General features: G+C 39.4%; 1 protein-coding gene across 2 annotated transcripts in view; it reads left to right on the top strand.

Moving 5' to 3' along the window:
- Positions 1 to 25: 25 nt before the first annotated feature.
- Positions 26 to 10,845, top strand: part of MSH3 (mutS homolog 3) — a 111,083-nt gene continuing 100,263 nt past the window's right edge. The window contains exons 1-8 of one of the 2 annotated variants that reach the window (XM_082783532.1): positions 26 to 185; positions 448 to 571; positions 1,567 to 1,787; positions 5,167 to 5,370; positions 6,741 to 6,857; positions 7,626 to 7,745; positions 9,008 to 9,151; positions 10,153 to 10,319. In XM_082783532.1, the coding sequence (XP_082639658.1) occupies positions 78 to 185; positions 448 to 571; positions 1,567 to 1,787; positions 5,167 to 5,370; positions 6,741 to 6,857; positions 7,626 to 7,745; positions 9,008 to 9,151; positions 10,153 to 10,319 (1,205 nt within the window). In that variant the 5' untranslated portion in view covers positions 26 to 77. Of the gene's footprint in view, positions 186 to 447; positions 572 to 1,563; positions 1,788 to 5,166; positions 5,371 to 6,740; positions 6,858 to 7,625; positions 7,746 to 9,007; positions 9,152 to 10,152; positions 10,320 to 10,845 lie in introns of both variants that reach the window. The other variant, XM_082783531.1, reaches the window with a different exon arrangement.

Below are 10,845 nucleotides of genomic sequence, written 5' to 3'. Positions count from 1 at the left end.
GGGGGCGGCGCGGCCGGGAGCCGGGCCCAGGCCGAGGCCGCGTCCCAGTCCCCGTTCCCGTCCCCGGTGCCGTGGCCATGCCCCGGGGGCGGCGGCAGGACCGTGGAGGCGGCCGGGGAGGCGGTGGCGGCCGCCAGCCGGTGCTCAGCCGCTTCTTCGGGCCGGCGGCGAGCGGCGCGGAGCCGGTGCGGGGCGGCGGGGGGCTGGGGGCAGCGCAGCTGGAAAACGGTTATAAAAACGGTTAAAAAGCCGTTATAAAACGGTCCTGTTTTATAAACAGCAGCGTAGATCCTTAAAATAGTTAAGGGTTTTGTATATCGTTAGTTAATTCCTATTTTGCATGATCTTACCGTGGAGTTCTCAGGTGTGTTCTTGCCCCTCATAGAGGATTGGTAACGGAAAAATCAAAATCCTACCTGAATTCCTCTCTTTTATTTCTCTTTTCAGGCTGCTGAAGTTGGCGTAAAAAGGAGGACGTCGTCTGAAAACAATGAACCAGGTGAGAAGAAGAGCAAGGCGCGGCAGAGCACCATGGATGACATCTTTAACACACTGAAGGCCCAGGGTAAAAGTGAGTTGACTGTAAATAAACCTTCACGAATTCATATCCAATAAACATTTTTTCACTGTCAAACTTAAAATAATTCTCTGCAGATATAAGAAGCATCTGTTGATTGCAAGAAATATTGGAGAGCCATTGTAAGCATACTAGCTGTACTTTCAAAACACGTTTGTGGTTCACAAGCTAGGTGTTTGAGCCTTGCTCTGAAATTATTCTGCAAACCCCCTTCAACTGATTCAGCTTTGACAGGTTGTGTAGTTGGTGAAGTCCTGGCAGAAAGGCTACAGCTTCCTTCTCTGAGTTGGTTTAGCAGCCCGTCTTCTAGACTCGGCCTGCAGGTTGACTGGCACCTGACAGCTGCGTGGAGCCTGGCCTGTGACTGAGGTACCTAAAGGCCACCTCAGAGTAAATAGTTCCAGTGCAGTGCTCTGAGCTGTGAAATGTCAGCTGCTTGAGTACATCAAAAATGCCTGTGTTGCATCTGGCTTTGAACCAAGATTTTAACAAATTATGCTAGCAGAAAAACAGGTCAGCTAATGTAAACTTTATTACACATACAATTCTTGTGAAAGAGTTGTCCTCTACATATTTTTTAAGTAGGTATTATATTCAGTTTTACGGGTGTGATGGTTTGAATTACCATTAAGGGCACCATCATCTAACAACATTGTCTGCATAAAAGCTATGCTGAAAAATATAACTCATCTCCTAGTATTCTTCGCTAGTTTTGTGGCTCTGCAGTTGTCAGTTCAGAAAATAATTTTGCTTCTTTTTCCGTAAATGAAGAAGCATGCAAGTGAGGAACATTGACTCTCCAGAAAACTTAACCAAGTTAATCGCATGCGCAATTGTCAGGTTGGCAGAATGGAAGCCATGGGAGAGGAGAGGGAAGAGAGACACTAAGCAAAAAGTTGGAGTTCCCTACGTATTGATGTCATTCTAATAGATATGTTAGAAAATAATTTGCTAATCTATTTTTTTGTTATGTATTTTTACTGAAGAAGAACCTCAGAAGTGTGAAAAGCCCAGGATATGTTTGCAAACTCTAGACAGACTGAGAGAATTCAGCAGTGATTCAGACCAGCAATGCAACAGAGTCCGGGAGGATGGTTTTCAGGAGAAAAAATCTCTCTATTTGGAAAAGTGTCCCAGTATTATTGGGAGAAGTTCAGAATTGAAAAACCCTCTTCAGAGTGGGGACACTAGCCCAAAGGTTGCTCAGAAGGTATGTAGAGCTTTGGTCCAGTGCTGTGCAGATGACAGAAGTTGTTTTTTTTTTTTTTTTTTTTTTTTTTTTGTGGTTTAAAAAAGAAAGCTTTGGCACAAGATTCCTTTTACATTTTAAGTATTTTGTTTTCTGTCAGTAAATAGTTTAGCACCACAGTAGACCAGTGTTTGTGTGTGGATGTTTGCCTGGAACTCCAGTGAGCAGAATGGCTCTCCCAGTTCTTCAGAGGTATCATTAAACATTGCATTGTGTTAATAAGCAGTGACTAGAGAGTATAAACACTGGCAGCATGTCTCTAGTTACGTGTTAACCTATAATATCGTAGTAACAAATGGTCAGTGTGGTCCTTTGCTTGGCTTTGGCCTTGGTAGTCTTTCAGTTCTACCAGTTCCGACAGGGGCTGTAAAATTCCTGTGAGATGTCTTTGCAAAAATATAATTCAGAGGTTTTGCTGAGGTGTAGCTTAATTCAGTCGCTAGTAGCTCCAACTACTAAATGTGTCAGTGTTTCTTTTCACGTGCAGAAGATTCGGGTAGTTCCCATGAAAACTTACTGTAGTGATACCTAAAATACAAGTCAGTAAGAGTGAAAGAGTTATCTTGCTTCTCCTTTAATTGTGGGTGAGTTGAGTGAACATGTTCAGGGGAGCCTTTGTGTATTTGGTATGTTGGCTACTTGTTTTTTGGGATCACCTTGCTCAGCTTGAAGTATTCAGGCCCTAAAAGGCTGTTCTACACTTACTGCATTGTTGTTGCATTGGGAGTAAACTGTTCCTTAACTGAGCTTTACATCTGGTGGCAGTGCAGAAGGATATATAGCTGATTGACCTTTCCTGTCTCAAGGTTGTAATCTTGAAACTGTGGTGCCTGGGTTGTTTGAACACCAGACCAAAAGAAGAAGAGTGAAATTAATAGCTTGTTGCAATAAATTTATGTTGTGATGAGGGATTATGCAGCTGTGGTCTGATGGTGAATACAGACAAGTGCTTCCTTCTCTCTTTTTCAAACCCTTGTCTGTCTGGCAGTTCTCAATTTCTGACCCGTTGTCCATCCAGTTACACTGACACCAGACGCTGCCTCTGTTAGTTTAATGTGAAGAATATAACTTGGCATCTCTCACAGCTGTGTTGAGAACCAATTCTGGATGCAGGAACTATAAAAATATGTTTTACACATATCGTATATGGAAAAAGCATGTAAAATACTTTTCATCTTTGTGACATTAGAAGCATTGGAGACAGTATGTGATGGCACAGATACACAGTTAAAAATGTGTATGTTACAGTAACTGCAGTAGAGGTGTGTGTTTGGCCAGGAAGGGCAGGTGTAACCCTCCTTCCACCAAGCTGTGGGCATCAGGTGGATGGATGTTTCTGCCGAATCAGGTTTCTGTCTTTGAACAGACGTGTTTGTTAATCTTCCACGTATCAGCTGGTGCAGTACTGCTCCCTTCCCACGCCGGAGTTGGCTTCCAATGCAGTGACACCTGTGTGCTTTTCATAGTGGTCTTGCCACTGCGTATTCATATCCTTGGATGCTGGTAGTCAAACAGCATGTGGTTCCAGTCGATTGGTAGTTGTACATGAAATGATGATTGCAGTTTACCTCTCCCTTCCCAGATGACAAGGCAGCTTCAACCACTTCCAGAGAGACTCTGCAAAGTGTCTGCAAGGTGTATGCAAAGGAAAAGTAAAGAGCAATCATTTATTACTTCATGTGCTCACTAGACAGCGAGGGCTCATGACCTGCCTGGCAAAGCACTGCTGTTGTGTTTCTTTATATGACACACGCTGAGTCTGTGCTGGCCAGGCAGTCAGATGGGGAAGGGCTGTCTTCACTTCCTTGGATTGGCTCATCTTGGACGTTTCTGTTCTGCTTTTTCCTTTGAGTTATCACCTTTTCCTGTTAGCATTTTTCACCCAAATTCCTTGAGCTGCTAACTTAATACCATCGCAACAGCTCAACTTCCACATGTGTTTTTATTTTTCATACCTTCTTTCATGGCTTTATTTCACATGCTTTCTCACAACAATTTTCTCTATAAGACGAGACAAGGTCACACTGCTGTGCTGGCACAGACCTTGGATCGAAGACAGCTGAAGACTGAGGGTCAAAATAGGGCTTGCATTAAAAGGCCAAGGATTATAATCGAGACTTCTAATGCTGTCTGAGTTGTAGGCATAGCACCTGTCTTCTAACACTGGGCTGTGTTGTCTGCTTGTCAAATGGGTGATCTCCTGACTGTGTGCAGTTCCAGGAATTTTGCAATTCACAGCTAACATCAGAGCTAATTGCTCTTTCTTTTCCATTGTTTTGTGACTGTGTCCTTTTATGTTCCCATGACCCAGTGTGTGTGATTTTCATGATCTTTTTTCCCAGTTACTGTTGCTCCTAAACACCTGTTTTACTTTCTTCCTTGAAATCTACCTGGGGTACTTTTTAGAAAATGGAACTTGCCAGGTTTATTTTCAGATACAGACACTCACTGCACAGTCTCATCAATTGTGTTTTGTGCTCTCATGTGCTTAAAAAACTTAAGTGGAGAGGTAGTCTTTGTATTTTATTTATTTTTTAACCAATTTTATTAATATATGAAGTTGTGATGTAATTTAGAAGGAACGTTGATGGAAGTGAAGCTCACCTTATTGGTGGTGTTTGCTGCACTTAATAAAAGGCTGAATCCATCACCGTGCTTGCCATACAGAACTAAACAAATTTGGAAAGGTGAAGTTGTTTGGCTGACATAGGCTACATAATGTTATTCACTTATGTAAGTGATGAACAGTAGAGCAAGTGGGCTCAAAGCCTTAACTGTTAAGGGGTTAGAAATTGTAGTACAGATTTTCTGTTTAAGCATAAATAATTTTGGGATGTTTGCTGTACTTGCATGGTACTGACTGGAGAAGAAACATGGTTTTGGTGCTTGAGACAGCAAACAGACTTGTACTGAGTTGGTTTATTTTTTGATTTACTGTGGATTTTTGGATCATTAATCTGTCTGCACTGCAATTACTCATCAGTAAATTGGAATGGTAATTCTTTTCTTAAAATGTGGCTAGTGTAGACTGCCAGGTTTTTGCAGCCTGGATGTCTCTTGATATGTGCTCATGATACGAGAGGGATTTGTTTCCACCTGAAGTGTCTAAGAACTGTTGGAAGACAAGTTGACGAAGTGATGGAAAATCTTTTTCTTTGGTGACCTTTTAATACCGAATAAACTGTACTATGTATAACTTCTTTAATACTCTTCTTGCAGTTCTGGAGACTATTTACTGCAAGAGCAATCTTTAGCTGTATTGTGAGTCTGAGTCAGGGTCTGAGAGGTGATGAATTTATTTGATGATTCTTAACTATTCCTTTCCATCTTTTATTTACAGGAGGAGTCACGCTGTGATCTTAGTCAGTTTTCTGCATCCCTTAAAAGCTATGAAAATACTTCAGATACAAATCTTAATAAGAGAACCAAAAGCATTTACACTCCGTTGGAACTTCAATTCATAGAAATGAAGAAACAGTATAAAGATGCTGTGTTGTGTGTGGAATGTGGATACAAATACCGCTTCTTTGGAGAAGATGCAGAGGTAATTTTTGTCAGGATTTTGGAAAGATACTTGCATTGTGTCAGTGTCTTAGTAGGTCTATGGCCGCTTCCAGAAGGAGGCTTCCTGGGGACATGAATTGTATGAGTGTTTTTAATACTTGAAAATAAGATGAAAAATCTCTGTATACTTAAATGTAAGACTAGCCATTACACATACACTTTAACCAAAGCAGCGTCTATTATTTTGTAATCATAAGGTTGCATATTGAGAACTTAATTATTGTAGCACCCCAGTGTTTATTACGTGGCAGACTTAAACCTGAAGCAGTTCTACAGATGAATTCATTATCATGGCACAGATCAAGATCTACTAGGAATATTTCAGCTCTGAAGACAGTGAAGCAAATGATGTAGAGTAGATGAATCGATACAGCCTGGGTGCAGAGAATGTCTTGGATGCAAGAAGAGTAGCTCCACAGAAAATAACATAATGTTACATGTGTTCAGTTACGAAACATATTCAGATGCTGCATCCACACATGCCAGATCTATAGGAACTGGAAAGTACTTCACAGCAAACAGCACTTGGAAGTGATGGTTCATAAATAGCTTATGCACATTTTGTTTGTGGTCTGTCCCAAAAAGGTTTACCCTCTGGTCCGTGCTATTTCACTTAAGACCATTGAGAAGCTTCTCTTTGCTTGGTTACTGGGAAATAATTAATTCTTACCAACTTCATACTATTTAATTTGTCTACTCATTTGCTAGTGCACTTACAGTCCAGATGCCCAATTCAGTGTTTAACTGCAGTTTCTGTTTAAGACCACCTTCTCTGTTCCGGGCAACCACCTTCTTGCTGAGGGCAGAAAAGCAAATACAAATCATATATTAAAATGTCGTATTTCAACAACTGTTGCTATTCATTTTCTTAGAAATATTTAGCCACCACTTCTGTTTGATAATGATGTTTCAGTATTTTAGTTGATTAGCGAGCTTAGCATCATTAACATTGTTCTGTCTGTGTTTTTTTAGTATTGTGAAGAATATTTGAAATTTTGTTGAGCTGTATTGCAGAAACCATGAATGCCTTATTTGGGTCATTTATCTCACTGTGGGAAGGGTCAAGGTGCAATGTAATAATCTGTTGTGAAGTCTGTGATACTGAAGCCCCTGTTTGTGACAAGATGTAAAAACAGGAAGGTGAAGGACCCACCATGCTGAGCTTTTTCCTGTCATGTTCTCATTTTGACAGTGGACTTCTAAGTGTAAACGTGAATTGGTATTGTCATAGAAACAAGCTCCTGTACTGCGTTTTGATGTGTTTGTGTTTGCGGGACTTCTGTTGTGACTGCAACTAGTGTGGATGACCTGAACTACTTACTGTCTGACTCTTTTTCTTGTGTGTTGCAGATTGCAGCTAAAGAGCTAAACATTTATTGTCATCAGGATCATAACTTTATGACTGCCAGTATACCAACTCACAGATTGTTTGTCCATGTGCGACGACTTGTAGCAAAAGGATATAAGGTAATCTCTGGCTTTTAATTAAATGCTGTTCAGTATAGGATAGCACTGAAATAACTTGCAGTTATTGTGCCAGAGTCTTATTTGAACTGAGAAGTGGGAAATGTATTAGTACATGTTTCTGCAAGTAAAATGGCTAACTTTTCCTTTGTTGCAATTTATCTATTATAGTGAATGCCATGTAATTCAAATTGATTAAAGCTTCCTCTGCTGTTTTAAAAAACAGTAGCTTAATTTTTTTCTATAACAGTTCTGGAACAGTTCTTTTAGTTATTTTTTTATCCAGCCTTTGCAGTTAGTAAAGGTAAATATGCGTACTTTGTTTGTTTTTCTTCCTCACATCTTACTTTTCCTCATCCCAGACCATACTATTTTTTTCTCTTTCTGTCTGTTGTTCTCTTCCCTATAACTTTGTGGCTTTCTATTGACACCTCCCTCTTTCTGCTTATCAGAAGATGACTTGTTGAATTCAAATTGATTGCAGCAATCATTCTCTGACAAGTGATGAACTCTAGCTAATTTGTTTCAGAATATGGCAGGAAGCACAGAGGAAGAAGTTGAGAGGGCAGTTAGAAAAGGATAGAGAGAATAAAAGAAAAGGCTGTGGCTTCCTAGTCTTGTTGGTAGGATTGATGCTAGCCTCTGCCCTTCCCATTCAGCTTTAGTGATGCACTTGCAGTTTGCACATCTTAAAAAATCACCAAATTTATTAAAAAAACCCAACATTTAAAATCAAGGAGCTAATATCGTTTCTTTCCTGTGTGCCTTTAGGTTGGAGTAATAAAACAAATGGAAACTGCAGCACTGAAGGCTGCAGGAGAAAACAAAAGCTCTCTCTTCAGCCGGAAACTGACTGCTCTCTATACAAAGTCTACACTTATTGGAGAAGATATCCTTTTCGAATGAATTTGTTTCCCGAATCTAATCATAGATGTATGAGGTGCTATAAAGCCAGTGTTATCACCTGGACAGAACATTGGTGCTTAGTGGCTGACAGGGAATAAAACTCCTTTAATTTTATATTGTCATGAAACATCATCCAGACTTTACAAAGAATTTATTCAGGGACTTGGTTTTGTTGTAAAACAGCAGAGCTTGTGTTTTCTGTAGTTGTTTTTAGACTTTCCAAGTCTGCAGTGTTCCTCAAGGTCTCGTCTTCAGCTTTGTGTTTGACCAGATAGAGAACTGCAGCATTAGTAGTTCATAAGGCTGTCAAGGAAGAAGAATTCACTGTTTGGTATCAACAATTTGCTTTAAGTGAAAAGAGGGTACTAAAACCACTAGGCTGTAAAAAAATAAAACTAGGTAATTAACTCCTGGCTGTCGTAACAAAGAAAAAGCAAAAAGGAGATGAAAGCATCTTTTGACCACTGAAGTTGTTTTCCTGACTTCTGCCTTGCCTCTGTCATGTTTTTTTCTGTAATATCTCAAGCTCGTATTTAGTAGATACTGAGAGCTAAAAAGATTGTTAGATTAATGCCTGTCGGGTTGCACTTAGGGCACAGATCATGGAGGCAAATTACACAGTCCCAGGATTTTGACGTAGATTTCCAGTGTACATACAAACTCTCTTGCAGTGACTGGCAAACTGATGAAAGCAGGCTCAGCAGTATGACCCAATGTGGTGGACTGATACGCAACAAATTTTTAATGAAGTTAACCTAATGCTCCTGCTAAGATGTGAACTTTCGTTTAAGTCAGTCTATGCTTGCTTTTCAATTGTTGCATGCTAGTGCATTTCCTTCTCTCTGTTAGGTGCATGTGGTTTGCAGATGTGAAGTTAAGGTGAGCAGCCCATATGCAGCATCTGCTGGTAGTTAAACATTTGACATAACTGCTCCGCCTTGAACAGGGAGACCCACAGACATAGTTGAAGATGGCCTTTGCCTGAGCTGATGAAATCTGCATCGTGTAATTGCATGTAATATGAACACAACCACTGACTTCAGTCCTCCTGCTGACGGTTACCTGAAATTCACTAAAGTGATAGTAGGAGTTAAACTAATAAAAGAAAAATAAACCTTCAGTCTAGCAGGCTATTAAGAAATTTAGTTGAGAAGGACTTAAATCTAGAAGGACTTCTGAATAATCCACACAAATCTGTGTGCAACGTTGTTGTTCTGTTTCTTTTTTTTTTTTAACACTTGATACATGTGAACCCTTTGCTGAAGCTAGATGATTCCGTAGATGTTGAAGAGGTAACAACCGACGTCCCTGATAACTACCTCCTCTGTATTTGTGAAAATGGAGAAAACGTAAAAGACAGAAGGAAAGGTGACATTCTTATAGGCATTATGGTAAGTTTCACAGAGAAATTAGTATTTTATGTTTTTAATATATTTTTTCTTAGGGGTGAATGGTTGTCTTCCTATATTCAGTATTGTACCGTGTTTTGTTTTTTCTAGTTTGTTTGTTTTATAACAGGGTCCAGTATAGGTAAGATATCATCCGTGTTTGAATTGTGATGGCTTAATACCTGAAAACTACCCAGTAGGTTCGGACTTGGTAACTGGATATTCCCAATATCCATACTTTGGGAATAGCAATATACGGGATAGTTTATTGCTGCCATATTGCTTGAAAACATACCTGTGTTTTTTTTAGCAGCCAAACACAAGAAAGCTGTTAGTAAACTAACTTTAGAGTATAAACATTTTTAGAGATAATACTTTAAAGCATGCGAGCAGTTTTTTCCTCTACAAAATAACTTTCTATGGAGGAAGAGACTGTTTCTATTTTTACTGTTTACACTTCACTTTGTATTTTCTATTATGGTAAAGATTGAAACCAGAACTGTTTAATGGGCAAAACGTAGTGATAACTGAAGCCCATTCTGTTGATAGTTCAATAATTTGAAATTATTTTGATTGTAGTTGCATTTGAATGTCACACTGCAGCTGGGAGAGAGCAAAAAAAAGCACGGGCCAAGATGACAATTAGTTTCCATGCTGAATTGCATATACCTTCCATAGGCTTCCAATGATGTAGATTTGCATGCTTCTTGATAGTAGTAAGAGTTGAGCAGTGGCAGACTGACGGTAATGAGAGCACATTTACATTTCCAAGGTATTGTTATGACTTACCAGCACAAAGTTGTGATAGTCTTTCAAACTTGCTGCTTTATAGATTTGAAGAACATAATTGCATTTTTGATCTTCCACTTTCATTAAGTGTGAGGGTGCTATGCAACTTCTGTACTATATACAACTTTTTTTCTTTCTGGCTTAACAATTTGAGTTACTGAAATGTTCCCTGAAACTTTAAATACCCAATGTGTATATATTATTTTATTTGACAGGCAATCCAACCAACTACAGGAGAAGTCGTTTTTGACAGTTTTCGGGATTGTGCATCTCGCTTAGAATTAGAGAGTCGGCTTTTGCGCCTGCAGCCAGTTGAACTAATACTTCCATCCAGCTTGTCAGATCAATCTGAAAAGCTCATCAACAGTATAACCTCCATGAGGTATGTTCTATGGGGATTTTTTTTTTCTTTTGTTTTTAATTAAATCTAAGCTATTGATGGGGTTTATATCCAGAGGTAAGCACTGATGTATAGTTCCCTAAAAGCCATTTTCAGAATGTCTGTAGTTTGCTGCTGGGTCAAAAATCCCCTGGATCCTGCTGAGTTCTGAACACTCATTCTTTACTTGTATTTAGACTGAAATTCAGGGCTTCTGTCTCAGGCCTGTGAAAGATTAGAGGGTCTAAACTTTTTTTGTTTTCATTTAGATCATCTTGATCCCACACTCCCAGTCATGTTTTTGTTGTTTTTTTTTTTTTTTGGCTTTATTTTATCGTTGATGCACCCACCTTTGGGATTTGAAAGTGGTGCTCTGTGTCTGCTGTTGTTTGTCATAGTATTAGTATCTCTAGATGGCATGAAATTTATTTTCTATTAATGTAAATACATATTAAAAAAACTTTGTAACTGGTATTTTATTTTGCTTGTGCTATTACATTATCTTGAAATTGAATACAGGCTTGGAAGT

Source organism: Aythya marila, assembly GCF_965140915.1.
Source record: "Aythya marila genome assembly, chromosome: Z".
Classification (NCBI taxonomy): domain Eukaryota; kingdom Metazoa; phylum Chordata; class Aves; order Anseriformes; family Anatidae; genus Aythya; species Aythya marila.
Note: the sequence above shows the minus strand (reverse complement) of the source record. Positions and strands in the feature narration are given on the sequence as shown.